Source organism: Arachis ipaensis, chromosome B3, assembly GCF_059453495.1.
Source record: "Arachis ipaensis isolate K30076 ecotype BB chromosome B3, ASM5945349v1, whole genome shotgun sequence".
Taxonomy (NCBI): Eukaryota; Viridiplantae; Streptophyta; class Magnoliopsida; order Fabales; family Fabaceae; genus Arachis; species Arachis ipaensis.
In genome coordinates this window covers 17778141-17800038 of record NC_142438.1, presented here as the reverse complement: position 1 = coordinate 17800038, position 21898 = coordinate 17778141, and the positions used below count along the sequence as shown (strand labels likewise).

Sequence of the window (21898 nt, the reverse complement as noted above, 5' to 3'; positions counted from 1 at the left end):
TTAATCCAGTTGTATTATAAATTTTTTTGCATAAATGAACTATCTGTGCTATATTCAAAAGCTGTAAATTACAGGTTCAAAAAAAATAAAGGAAAACAATACCAAACCAACTAATACGCCCAATTACTTTAATAATACACCCAAATATAACCCGTATACACCCAAATATATACTCTAAAATCCTATACCCTAAAACCCTAAACCCTAAACCCTAAAACCTAAACCTTAAACCCCTAAACTCCTAAACCCCTAAACCCTAAACTTCTAAACCCTAAACCCTAAACCCTAAAACCCTAAACTCTAAAAACTAAACAAGACACTAATTTCTAACATAAAATGCAGCATCTGAAAAATATAAAATTAAAATATCAAACAAAAGAGAATTCAGAAATACACCCAAAAAACTGAGCGGATACATCAATATCCTGTAATTATACACCCAAAAACCTATCCCCTGCTGCTGGATCTCTGAACTGATAATTCATAACATGTCCGTGATATTTGCTGGAATTTGGTTGCACCACTGATGCAGCATCAAAAAGGTTTAACTGAAAATAATAAACTCACATATTAGAAAAACTATTAACAAAATAATTTAACTCAATTACCACCTATTTAAAGAACATCACTTTTACCTCGCTTAGAGCTTTCGTTTTCTTCTTCTTTGAGGCATTTGCAATCTGTTTGTCCAACTTTGAACCTAGCCTATTTTTTGGACGTCCTCTTATTCGAACCCTTGGAAGGCTTTGAAGCTCGTTAACGGATTCCAAGTTGGCATCTTCGTGAGATAATGAACATGTCCCCTTCCTTTTGGCTTTCAGTTCTTCCATCTCAACCATGACATTATCGTAGGCACGGTGCAGAATGGCAGTCAGCTCCTCAGATTCTGATGTAAATTCGCATATATTTTGCAAATGAAACACCAATTCATCAAACCTCTTGATTCTTGGCTCCAACAGTGGCTCGTCGTGGCTGCTCTTGATGTGTGTGTGTCGCCTCTTTACCTTCTTGCTTCATCGTTCCAATATATATCTCGGTGACACTTGGGTTACTCGTTCAAAGCTTAACACGCTTAGGGCGTGACGGCACAATATCCCTCTTGACTCGAATAATAAGCACTGGCATTTCACTTGGGCTGCTATTGAGTCGTAAGTAACCACAAACTTGTTGAATGTTGAGCTGGAAACTTATTCTCCAACTTCGTATACCGAATAGCCTAGAGCGGAGTTCATAATCTTGTGATGCAATTCACCTTCCCTCTGAATTGTGCTTGGACTTCCCTAAACTTTTGATAAGTGTACATATGTTGAAACTGAGCTTCTATGGAGGATTTTTTTGCACACGGTATGACCGTGTGAAAATCTGCAGCATCAAATTCTCTCTCTTTTTGCTCCCTGCTTCCGAGGCAATTATCGTATTGTTTGACGAATTGAATAAGTGAGCTATTCCGGGTAATGAACTTCTTAAAAAATGAATGCATGCTCTCGTTCCTTTGTATGCTTCTCATCCCGGCACAAAAGTGGTGATCCAGATAAATTGGAATCCATATATGACGGCCTTCATAAAGCTCTGCACAATACACCTAAATCAGACTATAATACCCAAAAATATTAATTTTACACCTCTGCTGCAGATTTTAAACATCATTACCTGAAAGCCACTTGTTGTCCACAAGACCATACTTCAACAAAAAATCATTCCAATTCCTATCAAATGATTATTTGGTATGAGAGTTCCAAACTTCATGGCTAATTTCTTGTTCGATTTTCATGTATCCCTTGTATCCGTTTAATTTGCTTGGAATCTTCTTCATGATGAGTCAAATACACCAATGGTGAATTGTTTTGAACATACAAGCCTCGATAGCCCTTTGCATCGATGCACATTGATCCGTGAGAATCCCTTTCGGAGCCTTTCCTCCCATGCAATGAAGCCACATTGAAATAACCATTTGAATGATTGAATATCTTCATTTTTCATCAAAGTGCATTCAAGAAGTGTTGACTGACCGTGGTAATTCACCCCGACAAAAGAACCACAAACCATATTATACCTGAAATAGATTCCGACAAAACAGAATTAAAATCAATACATACACCCAAATAATGATCTTATACACCCAAAAACCTCCAATATACACCTCTGCAGCAGATTCATAAAACAACATTAATTCAGCATCATAAACCAGAACAGCATATTACCTGTTTGTATTGTAGGTGGTGTCAAATGAAATAACATCTCCGAAATACTCACAGGCAGCTCTGTTCCTTGCATCTGCCCAAAAAGCAAGCTTAATGGACTGATCGTCCTCGAGTTCGAGCTCGAACAAGAAATTCTGATTCTTATCTTTCATTCTTAATAAGTATTTCCCGAATTCTTTTGCATTCTCTTGTTCCGAAACATTCCGCACTTCTCTAGTGATGTAATTTCTCACGTCTTTTTCGATAAAATTTAACTCGCGGTGACTCCCGGCTGCTGCAACAAATGATTGGTAAGTTTTGCTAGGTCTGATACTGGCTTCCTCGTTATTCTCTATTGTACGACGCACGGACATACTTAGTTCCCTGTGCTGTTTGAGCATCTGTGCTTGATCTGGACAGCAAGGATGTGAATGATGCAACACGACCTTTGAAATGATCCAAATACCAACATCCTTCAATACGTGTATATAAATTCTTGCAGGACAATTTAAACTAGTTGAGGGATTTGTCTTCTTGGTCGGAGATATTTTCGATTTCCATTTCCCCTCTCTGCTACATGTAATCAATTGATTCTTAATTTCGTTTCTCTTCTTATTTGTGCTTCAAACTCTTGTAGAAAAACCTGCAACCTTCGAATAATCCTTGTAGAATTTTGCAGCATCTTCAAGTGTGTTAAAAGTCATCCCAACCTTGGGGACAAACTGGTAATCAACACCACAGAAGGTCTGCAAAATACACTCAAAATACACCATATTAAAACAAGCATAAACTATAGAATGCAAATACAACTATAAAACCATCATCAAAAATAAGAAAAACCAGATTCATGAATCATAGCTAAACAGAAACTAAAACAATTCAACTAAAATAATAAGACAATTCACCCTCCGTCAGATGAAAAGTCATAAACTGTAAATACACCCAAACTTTCCTGAAATACACCCAAATATTCCTGATCTACACCCGAATGTCTGATATAAAATGGACAAAATTATTTTAATTCTAATGAGAACTAGTGCATTAGATTCAATTCAAACAAGGAAGAATAAACAGTAAATATCACAGGCAATGTTCACGCATTATTCAGCTACACAATCAAAAACTACTAACTAGATTCAAATTCAGATTCTCAGGAACTTCATTGGATTCAGTTTCAAAATCCACTTCGCTCTAGTTCAGCTGACAATCTGAAGTTGAATCATCCATTATCTTCAAAAACAATTTCAGAGCTTGATGTCAAAAAATAATGGAAATCGAGAATAACAAAGAAAGAGAACAGAGAGAGAAAAGCACGTAAATGAAGAAGGAGAAAGCAGAGAGAAAAGCACGTAAAAGACGAAGGAGAAGGCAGAGAGAAACGCACAAAAGAAATCGAGGAGAGAAGACAAAAAATTCGAAAAAGGAAACAAAATCCTTTCAAAAAAGGAAGTTATATATTCGCGCGTTTGATTGAGTAACATCAATTAGAGAACTTGTAAGACTTGTAGAGTAAAATCATTTGTATGTAGAGATTAATTCTTGTGTCTAAAGTCTAAACTAGTGCATATTGACATCACAGATTCACAGTCATGAACCATAGTTGATCAAATGTTTATGCAAATTTTTTATTTATTAAATACATATAGTATATTTAGTTCGAAAATAAAACTGAGATTTTTGTTGTTTCTTTAAACTGTGTTAGTTACAATCTTACTACAGTTATAGAAAATTTTCACTCTGGCGTATAGACTAATAATCTGTGTGTGTGAGACAATATTCTAATAATATGAACATGGTAGCAAAATAAAGACATAAAATTTCACCAACCAAAATGGTTTACTTAGATTGGTGAATTTGAGTTATCATCTAAACTTTTGCTGCGCTGCCTCTTTCTACTCTTCTGTCTCAGTATCTCTTTAATTTCTGCTTCTCTTTTATCTACAAAAACAATCAATTCCTTGAAGCTAGGAGTTTTGGTTGCCCTTCTACGCCGCCGGACTGGTTGTTGACTCTCCTCGTCGGCTTCTTCGTGCTCTGGGATGAACTTTGTGTATTGACAGAACACTCTAACAAAGAATACAATCAGTGCAAGGAAACAAGTAATGCCACACACAAGGAAGAGGCCCCAGAAGCTTTTCAAAGATAGTTTGTTTGAATCAGCATCATTGCTTGCACACTCCTTCTTATTAAGCCATTTGTCATGGATCCTTTGCAGGTCCCCATTCTCCGAGAGTTCAAGAATCGCCGTTGACATGTCAACGGCGAGGGGAGAGTCCCTCTGGAATGCCTGTAACCAAATGAAACAAAAATGAGTACACAATTTCCACCAATCCCCAACCATATTGACGTCTAAATACAGAAGTAAATTACCATTTCTACCTATGAACATTTTAGAATGCTAACAAATTTAACCATAAATGAACGAAACTAGTTTTGTATCCACGAAAGATGATTTATGTGTAACAAAGTAGCCAAACATTAATTTAATTCATGGTTAGATTTGTCAGCGTGGTACAAAGTTAGTTTTATTTATTCGTGGATAGATAACTTGTATAGATAGTAATGGTAGTTTACTCTAAATTCGGAAATACTTACAAATCCCCAGCCACTTTTAGTGAACTCCTGGCCAACAGTTGTAAATTTGCACTCAGTATTGGCCATCAAGATCTCAATATAAGGAAGTTCATCAACAACCGCCACAACCCCTCCATTGCTCGGCCCACGCTGAAGAGCATCGATATAAGCCTCCATGTTTTTCAATGTAACTATCCTAGATTCTGCTATGTGGAGTTCATCTGTCAGATACTTCTTCACAAATGACCCGTCTTGAATTCCAATTGGTTGACTACTAGAGATCAAGCTATCAATTCCTTCGATCTGTGTCGATAACTGCTGCACGGTTAGGATTGATGTCAAGCTAGCTGTGTAGCTTGAATTGATAATCAACACCACAAATAGCCATATGATTAGCACCAGTCTCCCGAGAGCACTCACAGTGTTCTCTCCTGTGACAAGTCAAAGAAGCAAACATGAAAGAATTTTAAGGATTGTCATACTTAAAACTATAAAAAGGGAGTAAATGAGAATCTGAGGTACATACTGTGTGAGAAAAACATTGTTGACAAACTAAACCTGCAAAAAGAGATTTTCATTTGACCAAAATATGTGAGGTACCGTTGAAGTAAGCCATGCAACAACTAAAGCTTAAAAAAGGAGAATACGGCATAGTTCTATGAGTTCAATTTTGATTCATAATAGTGTAAAAAGTCTTGCATTCTCTCCAATTAAATTCTTTCTTTTGAACAACCATAAGTAGAGAGTGTGCAAAGTAATTACTTTTGCTGATGTGACAATACATAGGAAGGATTTCAAATGGCGAAAAGGTACTAACCAAAAGACTGTTATTAGTTGCTTCCTTGGTGGACCGCGGAACTCGTGATTGAGCCGGTGCTCGAGGATCCACACAACGGTTCCCACGAAAAGAAAGAAAGCACCAGTAACACACCACATTTGAGCTGTGAATGGCTTAAGGAAAGACCAGGGGCTTGACTTCTCCTCCTTGACAGGAACAACAACAACAAGCCCTGATTCCATAAAAGGTTGAGTAAAATCCACAAACCTTGTTCTGTTCATGACAATTGTAACATCTCCAACAGCTGCATCAAAGTTCTGAACATGGAAATCGCCAAAATAAACTATCACAATTTAAACATGTAGCAGGGTCCCAAATGTCCTTGATCTACTTAAGGAAATCAAATTTTATATTTAAGTTGATCTTCCAGATACTAACATTCATAATTAAGATTTAGAGACTCACATTTTGTGCAACTTGATCTACAAGATCATTGTAGCTAGGATTCCTTTCACCATTTCCATACAATATATATTGTCGTGGGACGGGATAAGCCAACAAGTTCAACGCCGCTTCAAAGACATCAATGCAATAGCCTTGTACTCCTGTAGGACTCTTGTCTTTGGCAACGAGCTCCTTGTAGCTTACTCGATTCGGCACTGCTATCCGCAATGGCTTTCCATTGTTGGGGAATACCCATCCTTTTGGTGTAGTTTTAGCATCTCCCGGCCATATCACACTATAAAGCTGTTGAGTGCTTTTAGAAGAATGGTTGGATGATTTTGCATATGAAATATCAGGAGCTACAACTGACAAACTAGAGTGATTAGACCAGTAACCAATTCTACGCAATCCAGATCCGACAATATTCAGAATATCATATGCCGGACGGATTAAATTCCTATCTGTATCAAACCCAATTCGACCACTCGAACCAGTGAAGTTTGTTCTTAAAATAGTTTGCAGATACTGAGGGCCGCTATCAAAAGTGCGAAGTGATTCTAAATGCAAGGTGCTTCCATTATTGTCATGCAATCTAGGGTCACTGGAGAAAGATATATTCCCACCTTCATTGAGAAAAATGTCAAGGGCATAAGCTGCTAACCAGACAGAATCATATGCATAGAATGCATAGGAATTGAAGCTTGAAGTCTGCTTGTCCTTTCGACGTTTCAATTTAGTGATCAAACTCTTCTTCATATCAGTATCAGGAATGTGATTGCGAAAAGCCACAACACCTTCTAGAACATTCATTGTGTCAGTGTCTGGTGTCTCGGATGAATCCAGAACCGAAGGAAGCCAATCTGTTGCAATCCAAACATAGCCATTGCTCATCATTCCTAGCTGCTTCGCAACACGAAAGATTGACAAACCAGAACCAGGATTAACATGTAGAACATAGATTCTTGATTCCATTAAGTTCACTTCACTCAACAAGTCACTGACATCACTTCTGTTGGCCCCAAGAGGGAGTGCAGCCTTATAAGAGATCTTGGCACGCTTCGTTGACAATGCATCACCCAACACAGAAATTCCATTCTTTCCATTATCATCATCTACAAAAATGGCAACTACCTCCCTCCATCTGAAATATTCGACAAAGTCAGCGATTGCATACATCTGATAGTAGTCACTGTGAGTGGTTCGGACAAAATATGGATACTGAAGTGCAGATAGAGTAGGATCAGTTGCAGCAAATGATAGAAGAGGTACATGAAGTTCATTAGCCACATGAGAGACGACATGAGCTATTGAAGAAGACTGTGGTCCAATTGTGGCGACGACATCATTCTCCATCAACTGCAGAGCTACATGATCAGCCAGATTAATCAAGCAATAATCGGAGATTAATTACTAATGAAGCAAAATGTTGTTGGCTCACTAAAAGTATTAACAAGATTGAGCTACATGGTTTTTGCATACTAATTGAAGAACTAAAATCAATAATTTATTACAAAATTGTTTTGAAAAATACCATTATTCAGTAACTAAGTATTGAACCAGAGGGAGTACCTTCCATTGTTCCAAGAAACCCATTGCAATTTGTGTCGTGAAAAATAACCTGAAGCTCAATGCCAGGGAGAATGCTTCTATTGGAGTTAATATCTTCTATGGCAGCCATAACAGCAGGTTTAGCAGATCTTCCAATGATGGAATCCAAAGTAAACAAGACTCCAATCTTCACAACCTTTGGTCTTGAAGAAGAAACAGTGGAATTCACAGTGGTATTAGGTGAAGGTCCTGTTATTCCCACTCCTTCATTGCGGAAAATCCACAAACACAAAGCAAGCATAGACAAAAACCACCTTGTTCCAATAACCATGTCTCCAAGAACAGAACCTTCCTTTTTAAGAAAACCTTGAAAATCCTTCCAAGTTCTTCAGCTTACACCAACATCATCAAAACACAAGAACTAAGAACCTTCTGTGAAATGCCAAAATAATCCACTCCAAGAATTCAGCTCAACCTCAGAAAACTGAACTGAGCACTCAACATAAAGAAATCTTACAACCAATTGTGGCTACAAAATCTGATTCTAAGATTAGATACCCACTCTTAAGTCTTACCCATATGGAAATAAAACAAAAAATACATTCTTTTTCACATGAGAGTATCCATACTTTTGTCTAAATATGTTCCAATCAAGGTAAGCAGCAACAAAAAGAAGCCACTGAATTTATTTAAATAAGGGTTGGTAGGTTTTTACTTTCTAGTTGAAACTGAAACCCACATGACTAATTTATTAATACATATTAGTTATGAAAATTGAAAACACAAACAATATTATAATATCAATAATCTTATAATCTAATCTAACAAAATCCTAAGAACAAATTATGAGGGGTTAAGAAGAGGATGTCTAAGATTTTACCTCAAGACCAGGTTTTGTTGCCAAAAAGCTAGGAACAATTCTGGTCTGGAACAAAGTGGCACCTAGTTACTGTTTCTTAACTTGAAGAAAAGAATCACTTACTCTAACATTTGAGACACATTCATTATAATATTAATAAATTTGAGCCATGTGCCAAGACAATATTTTTTAATTATTGTTTTTGGTTTCAATTGTGGAATCATTGGAGAAATGATGCTAGTTTAGTGGAAATTACCATAATGTGCATATGATGGTAGTTTCAATTGTGCATTGCCCCTCATATTTTGTATGATTGTTTTTGTCACATTGTACGGTTGAATTCAAGCCACCAGAAGAAGAAAGGTAGATAGTGTTTTGTAATGTTCCCGGGATTGGCTTGGATTTGCCATCTTTTAGAACTATGCAGATGTCAGACAGAAATAACTTAAGTGGGACCCATAAAGAGTGTTCAAAACTTAAAACACGTGGATTTTGTTTTCTTGTTTTATTTTGTCTTTTCTCTTTAAAATTATTAAGTATAAATTTTACACTTTATTTAGATAGATGATAGAAAATATTCCTTTTGAGTTATAGAAGGAGTTCATTTTAAATTCCATCCCATTATCTGTTCTAATTTGTTTCACAACTTTATGAAATTGAGTTTGTACCAGGGGCGGAGTTAGGAATTTTTTTGGGAGGGGCGAACATAAAAAATATAAGTTAAGAAGAGAGAAAAATTAAAAATTAAAAGGGAACTAAACTGAAAATTTAGAGGTTTGGGAGGGGCCATTGTCCCCCTTCCCACAAGTGTGGCTCCGCCACTGGTTTGTACCATTTGAACAAAATTTTCTACTAACACTCTAGTTTCGGATTTTAGTTTCATGCAATAAATCCAAGTAAACCTCGTTTTATCTTCCACAATTGTAAGAAAATATTTATGGCCAGCAGTAGATAAAAGTGAGAGTGGTCCCCAAATATCTATATGTAACAAATCAAAAATATATTCTGATTGTGTATTACTAATGGGAAAAGACAGTTTCTTTTGTCTAGCCAAGTGGCAAGAATCACAAACATGAGATGATGAAATGCATTCAATAAATGGAAATGTATTTTTCATGATTGACATTTTTTTGGATGGTAAATGACCTAGTCTAGCATGCCATAGAGTTCCTAAATCTTGCTGCACTGTGACATTTACAGAATGTGTGTTAACTTCTGGTGTAGTTAGTTTCCAAGGTTGAGCATCCATCACATAAAGATCACCAATGACTTTAGCTTGCCCAATCATCTTCAATGATGGGAGTACCTGTATCTCACAAAAAGAATCAGTAAATTTTAATTCACAATGTAATGACTTTGTGAGTTTAGACACTGAAATCAAATTATATTTAAAGTGAGGTATGAATAAAACATTGGTAAGAATCAAATGTTTAGAGAGTTGCACAGTGCCACAAATATTTGTTGTAGTGGTAGAACCATCAGGTAGATTTACCAAAACTGGTCTCATATAATGAAAAGTTTTGAAAGACTCTTGAATATAGGATGCATGATCAGTAGCTCCACTGTCAAGTATCCAAGAAGTTTTAGTAAAATTTGATGATACACTCAAGCAATGCCTACCTTTTGGTTGAGTAAGGGTGGCGGAAGAAGTAATGTGGTTTACACTATTTGAAGTTGGCATGCGTGGTTGTTGAAGGAGTGCTAGTAAGGTTTTCTTCTGATCTGGAGTCAACACAAGTACTGTATCATCGCTCTTTTTATCCTGGTTAGAATCAGCAATCTCAGCACTAGAATTCTCAACTATCTCGTCAGTGCTAAGTTGATTGGCTACTCGCTGCTTTTGGTGAGTAGGAAAGCCATTTTTCTTATAGCATGTCTCTGCTAAATGACCAATTCGATTACAGTAGCTACAAAACTTTGAAGTGTAGCCTCGACTATAAGATTTTTGATTTCCTCCTCTGCCTGAATTTCGTCCACGGCCTCTGCCTCTTCCAGAAAATGAACCGCCTCCAGTTGAGGTTTGCACCTCTAAAGAATTAGTCACTATGTTGCTATTTGACGGGTCACAATTCAATTCTTGCTCTTGTTGGGTTAACATAGATAGTACTGTGTTGATTTCAGGTAACGGCTTCATTAGCATGATTTGTGATTTAACATTTGAATATTGCTCATTCAATCCTTTTAAGAATTTGACAACATATTCCTCAGAAGCATAGTCTCGAACAATTCGTAATCCACATGGACATCCATTAACACAAGCAACACAACTAGGAATAGCACGTGAATTTTCTAATTCTTCCCAAATAGCTTTCAACATAGCAAAGTAAGAGGTAACAGTAAGATCACCTTGTTTGAGTGCATAAAATTCTTCTTTTAACGCACCAACTCGAAAGTAACGACGTTTTAAATCATTCCACAAGTCTAGAGTTGAGCTAATCCACATCACGCTCTTAGCGATTTCAGGGCTGAGAGAGAGGTTGATCCAGGAGAGGAGAAAATTGTTACACCTATCCCATGCTTCAAAATTAGGATCACCTTCACCTGGTTTTTGAATGGATCCATCGAGAAATTTTACCTTGTTCTTCGATCTGAGTGCTCTCCACATATCGTGCGACCACTGATAATAATTTTGAGGTGTCAATTTAAGCGGAATTAGAGCCAAACCAGGACTTTTCTCCTGGATGAAGAAAATAAGGGCTAATCGGATCAGAAATTGCAGAAGAGAAACTAGATCTGCCAAGATGTGCCTGGAACTGAGAGAATTGACGCATGAAAGCGGTGAAATTCTCAAAATCTGCAGCGGAATTTGATGAAGGGCTTGCATTCGGATTAGCTAAATTATCTGCCATAGTTGGATAATACCATGTAAAATGATACCAAGCTTAAAATTCAAGTGAATTACAAAAATAATTATAAGAAAATAAGAAGGTTGGTGATGTACTCTCATGTCATTGAAATTTAAAGTAATGAAAGAAGAATTAAAAAAAAGTGAAAAGAGAGAATAATTGATTAAAAGAACTACCACAGAGTACTGAGTACCAATTACAATATATATATAGCAAAAGAGAAAATAAATTACTAACTAATAGTGCTATAATTATGTCTAACAAACTAATCAACTTGACAGCTATACAAAAAACAAACTCTATTATGTTACAAAAAAAAGTTCATATTTTTATTTATTTTCTTTTTTTATATTTTCTTTTTTTTTCATATTTTCTTAATTCAAACAATGTGTTAAAGAATGAAAGACACTAGACATCGAAAATATTTTAATATGAAAAGGTAGCCCCAAAATTAAAGAAATAAATTTATAATACTCAAAAAGATGTACGGATGGTTTGACTCGTCGATGTTGTTAATAACTTAATATAGTTGCAATATTATCAAAGTGTATTCTGTATGATTTGTATGGTTAATGCGGTGGTTGTGGTATTTAAAGAATTTTAACATTTAAAATCATAACGAGGATAATTTACATGAATAAAAGATTGGGGACATATATTATATAATTGTCTTATTTGGAATTTGCATACATATATGTCCTTTTCATTTTATGTAATTTGTTGCAACTAAAATCGATTTTCCAATTTACACCTATATCGTTTAAGGCACATTGTGTGAAAATTTTGCAAACACTTAATTTGTGCTTTATCACAATGATTTGTGGAGGAGAGAGCGCAATTCGGTTTGAATTCTAGGATTTTGTATCCTAGTAATTCGATGTAAGTAAAATTAAAATAAGAAAAGTATAGGTAGATAATAAAAATATTAAATAATATGAATAATAGATATATTAGATGTTTAATTTATTAGGTGTGTAGATGTTTATTCTAATATTAAGATTTAGGTAGATAATTTGAGAGTATACTATATTTTTACTTTATTAGGTCAATTTTATAGTTCATCGTTCACATTGTTCACAACAATTATTATCTACCTAGTAAAGTCTCTTAAAATAATATAAATTAGAGACAATGACGTTAATGACAACGATAAAATAATTATATTTGATATATTTTATTATCAATAAAGATTTTTTATATTTCAAAAATCACAACTTTTTCTTTAATTTAAGTGTTATTTTGATGGATACAAATTTTTTTTATACTAAGAGTCCATTATATTTCTCAATTTAATAATTTAATAACTGATTCGTCATAAATTTGAGTTCTATTATAATCATTTATTTGGTTAGATAACTAACTATACCAAATTATACCAAAGTTAAGAGAAAAAATATTATACCAATATATTTAGGTCCATTTTGAAGCTTTAAAAGTTATTTTTTTTGAATTTTTGATTTATTAAAAATAATAGTATTAATATTGGGTACAATTTTTAAAATCAAATTGTAGCTTTTTAAAAAGTTATTTAAGTATTTATAGAGAAATTAAAAAAAATTTACTTCTCTCGTAATAAAAAACTTTGTTAAGTTTAAAGAACTAAATATAATTTAAAGATGATTACTAAAACATTATAAATTGAATTAATAGCAAAATTATTTGTGTGATTTGTTGTGTTTAGTGTGCAGAAAATAAATTAATCACACTTGACCCAAAAAGTATGAAAAACAAGTTCATATTGCATCTGCTCCAATATTAATTTAAGGTGAGTTCTATGGTAGTTTTTACTATGGTACCTAAATTGCCTAACTTGCTTTTAAAAGTAAAAAATAAAATATTTAAAGTAAGAAATAAAATATTTAAAATTTATTAAATATTATCTATTTGCCTTTTTTAGTAAGTTAGATACAATTTCAAAGGTATCATAGCATTCACCTTAATTTAAACAAAGCACTCATATCATATGATGAATGGCAATAAAAGCAAGCAACCTGAACAATAAAAAAAATGAAAGAAATCTAGTCCAAAATCAAACCTAAACTCAATCAATGGTCCTTACTCAAATCCATTCACTCCACTTAGCTACTAACTCGGTAATTCAATTTCATTTAAAACACATCACACCTCACCCACCAAACCAAACTCTTTTTTCTCTCTTTTTTTCTTTCATATCACACCACCTAGACTCTGAAGCAAAAGAAAGAAAAAGGAAGTTTTGAGTTTGGACACAATTGAAAAAAAAAAAGAAAATTTTCAAAACCAAGCAAAGAAGAGAAGGTCAAAGGGACTATAGCAAAAGAAAATATCACATCAAAAAAGTAAATCAGAAAAGGAGGTTTCTACATTTGTGCTTCATTGAAGATTGCTGAAAAAATTCTCTTTGTTACGAGCACCAATTTAAAAAATGAAGAAAGTAAATATGATGATGCTCTGCTATGTATCAATGCTAAAAAATTAAACTTGGGGCCAAAGTAAGAAGAAACGGTCCAGATTCAAGAGGCAAGATAAAAAAAGTTGAAAGAGAAGATTGAAGGTATAGTTGCATGTCTGATTCAGTCACTACTTCTACTCTCTCTCTCTCCTCTGTGAACGCCGTTGCTACATCTGATTTTGGAGAAGAAGTCAAATAAGGTGCTGAAGCAAGTTTTAAGTCCAGAAAGCTTCATTCCTCTATTAAAGAGATGAATGACCAAGAATTGAAGTAAGGAGTGAGAGTACAACATTTGAGTTCCCATAGCTCACTGAGCTGTTTATTCTTCTTCTCCTTCATGATTTTCATTGGGTATCTTTTTTTTTCAATTTAGTCTTTATGTGTTTCAATGGTGAGGTTCGTATGAAAAATTCATGGAGTGGAAAAAGGCAAAGGGCTAGACTTGGAGAAAAAAATTATAGTTATTCTAGAAATTCTTTGTAAGTTTTTCTGTTTTGTTGTCATGATCGCTATCTTGAGGGGATTTTCTTACAAGTTGGGTTAGTATTTTGCGGTTAAAAAGTTAGGGTGAGTTCCTAGTAAAGTCTAGTTTGGGTTAGAAACTGGATTTGTCCCATATAGGATTGGTTAGAATCCTAGGGAGAATTGGTGACTGTAATCTATTGAAAGATAGTGAAATTCCATCACAATTGTAATAGAGACTGGATGTAGGCTACATTGCACTGAGTAGCTGAAATCAGGATACATTTGTGTGTTATTATCCTTTCTCTTTTCTGTTTCTAGTTCTGCATTAACGAAAACAAAACAAAAGTATTTTTTGATTCTATTATCATACAACTCTTTTTTATTACTTTCTTGTACGTTACTCAATTTGGCTTTTATCCGTCAAAAGACAAAACCACGATCTTTCTAGTTTTCACTTTATTATATCTCAACTAAATTTAAGGTTGAAAACAAAATTAAAAAGAGGCTAAGATTCAACTCTCCTTTTTCTGCCTTTGATAACTAACAAATTTTTATCATATTTTTTTTAAAATAAATATTTTTAAAATTAAAAAATTAAATACAGATATAACTTATTTATAATATATTTTTAGTATAAATATTTATTATTTAAATTATTTAAAAAAACTTAATTAAACTGTCTACTCGAGTTGCCCTTAGAATTTGAAAATAGAGTTCAACTTTAATTGAGATATGTCATACAAAGTTTTTTAATTTTTATTGGCACATATTGGAATTATTGTTAGTAAAATATTTAAACTTTTTTAATGAACTTATAGCATATAAATTAAAATTTTATATTTTATATTTTTATAGATTTTTTATTAATAATGTTAACTTATGTATTTAGTTAATCCATTTTTTAACAGCTGAATTGACATGAAAAGCTTTAATTTCTCATCGATCTCGATGGACAATAATGGTTGAGTGTAGCAAGTAGGAACACTGGTGGAATGCATAGACATAGTGCTCCTAGTCTACTACTATAGTAGTTTCTTCCACATGATTAGTTTGGGATATTTTGCATAGTTGAGGCCATTTTCGCACAAATTCTGTTCTTTGGCACCAAAGTCTTCACTCTGAAACTCGTAATTAATAATGGAGCACATGTCCGTAGGACCCTCCTCCAGCTGATTTAGGATCATCACTTGAGCGTTAATTATTATAATTATAATAAAATAATAATGAGATATTTATGAACTTATGAAAAAATATTTACTTAAAATTTTACTTTTAATATTTTAGAACAAAATCACAAATAAATCTTTAAGAAGGTATACTTCGAATAGATTAGTTCTTATAAAAAAGTAAAATAACAAATATAAATATACTATCTTTAAATTAGTTTTTATAATTAGAATAAAAAATTTTAATTTAAATTAATTTGTCTACATTTATTATTTTAAAAAAATTTATTAATATTTTTTTAAAGATTAATATATCCGAAATATAAATTTTTAAGAATTTATTTGTTATTTTACTCCATATTTTATTAATGCAATCACTTATTATTGTTTTTTAGACTAATATTTGTTTAGAAAATTTATCTATTTATACCATTCTACTAATCAAGCTTACACTATTGCTTGTTGCTGTAAGAATAAAATTTCCTCGAACCATAATTCTTTTTTATTCCAATTTAACTAGATGGCCCGAACTAAGCCAAGTAAACCTTAACTAAATTTGATTGGTTTGGTTTGAATTTGTTCAGAAAAAAATTGTACAGTGTAAAAGATATAACTTAAAATAAAAAGTTAGCTCAATATATAGACGGATTAGAACGAATCGAAATCATCTTGTTGATCTGTTAAATACTTAAATCAATCAAAATAGATAGATTAAACTTAAATTTTAAACTTGTAAAATGATACCAAGCTTAAAATTAAGGTAAATTATAAAAATAATTATAAGAAAATAAGAAGGTTGGTGATGTACTCTCAGGTCATTGAAATTTAAAGTAATGGAAGAAGAATTAAAAAAAAGTAAAAAGAGAGAATAATTGATTAAAAGAACTACCACAGAGTACTGAGTACCAATTACAATATATATAGCAAAAGGGAAAATAAATTACTAACTAATAGTGCTATAATTATGTCTAACAAACTAACCAACTTGACAGCTATACAAAAAACAAACTCTATTATGTTACATCCCCCGCAAGCTGGTATTACGTGGTTTGTGCAAATCAAGTAATCCCAGCTTGGAAAGTAAATGAGAGAATGGTCCTGGAGGAAGGGATTTAGTGAATAGATCAGCCGGTTGTTCACTGGAGACAACGTGCCTAAGATTAGAAACCCCTTCTTTGAACTTGTTTCGAGCCACATGACAATCAACCTCAACATGCTTGGTTCTTTCATGAAAGACAGGATTTGAAGCAATATAGATAGCAGATTTATTATCACAGAAGATATCAACCGGAAGAGGAGGAAGAATGTTGAATTCCTTTAGTAGTTTGAGTAACCAAACGAGTTCACAAGTGCCATTAGCAAGGGCGCGATATTCTGCTTCTGAGGACGACCTTGAAACTGTAGCCTGCTTCTTACTCTTCCAAGAAATAAGAGTTTGGTCAAGGAAGAAACAATAACCACTAATGGATTTTCGGGTGTCTTTACAAGCCCCCCAATCAGAATCAGTGTAACCAGATAGTGTGAAAGAATTGTTGACAGAGAAAAATAAGCCAGTTGCTGGTGATTGTTTTAGATACCGGATGATCCTATAGGCAGCCTTCAAGTGGGCATCAGTTGGTGAATCCATGAACTGAGATAGGCATCCAACAGAGTAGCTGAGATCTGGTCTTGTGTTAGTAAGGTACAGAAGTCTGCCCACCAATCTACGATAGATGGTTGCATCAGGAAGAGGGGAGCCTGAAGCCTTAGACAGAGAAGTAGTGTACTCCATAGGAGTAGATGCTGGTTTTGCACCAAGCAAACCGCAGTCTGTGATCAAATCCAATGCATACTTTCTTTGATACAGTGCAATACCAGCATTGCTTCGTGCTACCTCCATCCCAATAAAGAACTTAAGAAGGCCAAGGTCTTTAATTTTGAACTTATCATCCAAAAACATTTTGACAGCTTGAATTTCACTCAAATCATCTCCAGCTAACACAAGATCATCAACATAAACAAGAATAGCTGTGAAAGTTGTACCTGTGGATTTGGTAAAAAGCGAGTGATCACTTTCAGATGGAGTAAACCTCAGATCAGCAAGTGCAGCAGACAACTTGATGTTCCATTGGCGACTAGCTTGTTTCAAACCGTACAAAGATTTTGTCAACTTGCAGACTAAGTTTGGATTGGAACACTGCAACCCCTTTGGAAGTTTCATATAAACGTCCTCATGTAGGTCTCCATGGAGAAAAGCTGTATTCACATCAAGTTGATGAAGATGCCAATTCTTTGCTGCTGCAACGGTAAGAAGAACACGCACAGTGCTCATTTTCACAACGGGACTAAAGGTGTCAATATAATCGACTCCAGGAATTTGAGTGAAACTTTGGGCAACAAGACGTGCCTTATGCCTCTCGATAGTGCCATCTGGGTGAAATTTTGTGCGAAAAATCCACTTACAACCAACTGCATTCTTTTCAGGAGGAAGAGAAGTGATGATCCAGATTTTGTTTTGCTCAAGAGCAGTGAGTTCTGCCTCAATAGCCTTCCTCCAACAATCATGCATAACAGCCTCAGAATAGTGTTTGGGGTCCGAGTTATTTACGAGAGCAAAAGTGAAGGCCTGGTGCTTGGGAGTAAACAATGAATATGACAAATGGTGAGAAAGGGGATACTTACATGTTGAAGGTAATTGGGCCGCATTGATTGGATCTCTATGTGATGAAATATGGAAACAATGAAAATCTTTAAGATAAGAGGGTGTTTTTCTTTCTCGTTCAGACCTTCTCAAAAATGGTGCAGCAGATTGTGACTCAATATGAATGGATGAATGTTCCAATGGTGCCAATGCAGATGCTGATTCTAAGGTGGCGGGTGATGCAGAATCTGTTATATCATGAAGAGATGCCATAGGTGATGTAGAAGTGGCAGATAAATCAGGTGTAGTGTGTATGGTGTGAGGTGCAATTATACCATGAGTATGCTCATATGAAGAAGTATGTGCAGAGTTATTATAAAAGAATGCAAAAGGGTCAAAATTGGATTATTCAATTGAAGGCTGATCTATAGAAAAATCAGTGCTTGGTATTTGTTTGAATGGGAAATAGTGTTCATAAAATTCAGTGTTTCTTGATATAAAAATTTCTTTGGATTTTAAATCAAACAAAATGGATCCTTTTGTTCCTGATTGATAACCAAGAAAAACACATTTTCTAGCTCTAGGATCTAATTTTCTTCTATTAGTACTCAAAGTGGTAGCAAAAACAAGACAACCAAACACCTTGAGATGAGTCAAATCTGGTATATTCTTGAAAAGTGCCTCATAAGGCGTTTGATGATTCAAGAAGGTGCTTGGTAGTCTATTTATTAAATGTACTGAATGTTGCATAGCATAGTGCTAAAAACATTTTGGCACATTAGAATGAAACAAAAGTGCTCTTGCAATATTCAGTATATGTTGATGCTTCCTCTCAACAATTCCATTTTGTTGAGGAGTTTCAACACAAGATGTTTGATGTAATATTCCTTTTGAGTTATAGAAGGAGTTCATTTTAAATTCCATCCCATTATCTGTTCTAATTTGTTTCACAACTTTATGAAATTGAGTTTGCACCATTTGAACAAAATTTTCTACTAACACTCTAGTTTCGGATTTTAGTTTCATGCAATAAATCCAAGTAAACCTCGTTTTATCTTCCACAATTGTAAGAAAATATTTATGGCCAGCAGTAGATAAAAGTGAGAGTGGTCCCCAAATATCTATATGTAACAAATCAAAAATATATTATGATTGTGTATTACTAATGCGAAAAGACAATTTCTTTTGTCTAGCCAAGTGGCAAGAATCACAAACATGAGATGATGAAATGCATTCAATAAATGGAAATGTATTTTTCATGATTGACATTCTTTTGGATGGTAAATGACCTAGTCTAGCATGCCATAGAGTTCCTAAATCTTGCTGCACTGTGACATTTACAAAATGTGTGTTAACTTCTGGTTTAGTTAGTTTCCAAGGTTGAGCATCCATCACATAAAGATCACCAATGACTTTAGCTTGCCCAATCATCTTCAATGATGGGAGTACCTGTATCTTACAAAAAGAATCAGCAAATTTTAATTCACAATGTAATGACTTTGTGAGTTTAGACACTGAAATCAAATTATATTTAAAGTGAGGTATGAATAAAACATTGGTAAGAATCAAATGTTTAGAGAGTTGCATAGTGCCACAAATGTTTGTTGTAGTGGTAGAACCATCAGGTAGATTTACCAAAACTGATCTCATATAATGAAAAGTTTTGAAAGACTCTTGAATATAGGATGCATGATCAGTAGCTCCACTGTCAAGTATCCAAGAAGTTTTAGTAAAATTTGATGATACACTCAAGCAATGCCTACCTTTTAGTTGAGTAAGGGTGGCGGAAGAAGTAATGTGGTTTACACTATTTGAAGTTGGCATGCGTGGTTGTTGAAGGAGTGCTAGTAAGGTTTCCTTCTGATCTGGAGTCAACACAAGTACTGTATCATCGCTCTTTTTATCCTGGTTAGAATAAGCAATCTCAGCACTAGAATTCTCAACTATCTCGTCAGTGCTAAGTTGATTGGCTACTCGCTGCTTTTGGTGAGTAGGAAAGCCATTTTTCTTATAGCATATCTCTGCTAAATGACCAATTCGATTACAGTAGCTACAAAACTTTGAAGTGTAGCCTCGACTATAAGATTTTTGATTTCCTCCTCTGCCTGAATTTCGTCCACGGCCTCTGCCTCTTCCAGAAAATGAACCGCCTCCAGTTGAGGTTTGCACCTCTAAAGAGTTAGTCACTATGTTGCTATTTGACGGGTCACAATTCAATTCTTGCTCTTGTTGGGTTAACATAGATAGTACTGTGTTGATTTCAGGTAACGGCTTCATTAGCATGATTTGTGATTTAACATTTACCACCCCTAATTTTACAGAGAGGATTGGGATTTAGGAAAATAACAATCATGAATGAAGCGTTTCTCATGAAATTATTATAGAGGATCATCACCTAGCCAGATGCACTATGGGCCCAAGTTCTCAAAAGCAAGTATGGAAGAGGTAGAATCTCATCTTTGGAATGACAACCAAAAGCACGAATTTGAGGCTCTGAAAAAGTATCGCAGCTATTATAGAAATAGTGCAGCAGAATCTCACAGTTTCGGTGGACAATGGTAAAAATACTTCATTCTGGTTCCATAAGTGGATGAAGAATGAACCCCTTCTTTTCACTAGTGGGACGCAGAACATAAACCCGAGCATTTTAGAGTGAAAAGTTGCTGATCTCACACTTGGAGAAGGGAGCTGGAACTTGAATAGACTCCAAAACTACTTGAAAGAAGTCAAAATCAGGAAGATAACAACCATTCATCCCCCTAATGAGGAGCTTGGTGAAGATCGTCTACTCTGAAGACTGACGCATGATGGTAATTTCTCCATATCCAGTGCGTACAAGTTGTTGGCAAATCAAGACCAAATTAGCGATGAAATCTGGGAAATCATTTGGAAATGGAAAGGAACATAAAAGATTAAAATCTTTATGTCGCTAGTTGTTCACAAAAGGCTCCTGACATCAGATTGAAGAAATTGAACATTTAGAGCCAACCCAAACTGTCATATGTGTGCCCAATTCATCGAAACAATCCTTCATACCTTTAGGGATTGCCTAGCTGCCTCCAGGATATAGTCACAACTCATAAACTCGGTACACATACTAGAGTTCTTCAGAGCTCCCTTCGAGACCTGGATCCGCTGGAATCTAACCGTGGAAGCAGGTTCAAATTCCAAAACCCAATGAAAAATCATCTTTTTGGTTACTTACTAGTGGATATGGTTCTGGAAAAATAAGAAAATTTTTGCCTCGTCCTTTTAAAAGGCCACCCAAAGTAGAACGCATCATCATGGATTACATCTAAAACTTGGATAAAGTATTTAAGAAAGAAAATCTCATCCAAAACGTAAGAAAGAGGGAGATTCTAATAGGCTGGTCTCCTCCCCTAAACCCTGGATATAAAATTAATGTAGATGGCGCTGCCTGCGTAACCACTCGAAGGATCGGCTGTGGACGTATTATTCGAAATCATCAAGGAAGATGACTAGTAGCACACATGATTAATATTGGAACCTGTTCAGCTTTTAAAGCAGAACTTTAGGACGTGCTCCAGGGATTTAAAATGGCATCGGACCTGGAATTAAAAAAAGCTATTCTAGAGACAGATTTTAGAGCAGTGCTGCAAATTTTGCAGAAAAATAAAGAAACCTAGAATCATCCAGAGACTTTGATCAGAAGTATTAGTCAGATCGTGAAGAGAGATTAGCAGTTGAACATAAAAAATGTCTATAGAAAAGTCAATAGAAGTGCAAATTAACTTGCTAAGAACAACCTAAAAACTTTTTTGAAATTTCACTTCGTTGATCTTCTCCCACCTGAGTTAAGGCACATTATTGATGATGATAGTAGAGAGATTTTATTACCCCATATGATCTCTATTCTCTAGTTGGAAGTTTTTGTTTTCTTGTTTTTTGTTGGGTTCTAAATTCTCTTGTAAACCAAAAAAAAGGACGTTGACCCATAAAAAGAAATTAGAGTCAGAGTAGATTCTA

General features: G+C 34.6%; 2 protein-coding genes across 4 annotated transcripts; both read right to left on the bottom strand.

Annotated features, from left to right (window-relative positions):
• Positions 1-3773: 3773 nt before the first annotated feature.
• LOC107629962 (glutamate receptor 3.4) lies at positions 3774-8731 on the bottom strand. Of its 3 annotated transcripts, none has more exons than XM_088509130.1 (7): positions 8405-8731; positions 7546-7956; positions 5998-7340; positions 5572-5849; positions 5281-5312; positions 4776-5185; positions 3774-4467 (listed from the first exon to the last, which is right to left on the bottom strand). In XM_088509130.1, exons 2-7 carry the CDS (start codon positions 7853-7855, stop codon positions 4021-4023), a joined length of 2820 nt encoding a protein of 939 aa, XP_088365256.1. In that variant the 5' UTR covers positions 7856-7956; positions 8405-8731; the 3' UTR covers positions 3774-4020. The 3 variants fall into 3 exon arrangements, with proteins under 3 accessions (XP_088365256.1, XP_088365257.1, XP_088365258.1); XM_088509131.1 differs by having other exon boundaries at positions 7546-8013; positions 8405-8528; XM_088509132.1 differs by having other exon boundaries at positions 5998-7332; positions 8405-8507.
• Positions 8732-9654: 923 nt separating this feature from the next.
• On the bottom strand, positions 9655-11232 carry LOC107632702 (uncharacterized). Its single transcript, XM_016336368.2, has 3 exons — positions 11131-11232; positions 10004-11000; positions 9655-9689 (listed from the first exon to the last, which is right to left on the bottom strand). Exons 1-3 carry the CDS (start codon positions 11230-11232, stop codon positions 9655-9657), a joined length of 1134 nt encoding a protein of 377 aa, XP_016191854.2.
• Between the last annotated feature and the right edge of the window lie 10666 nt (positions 11233-21898).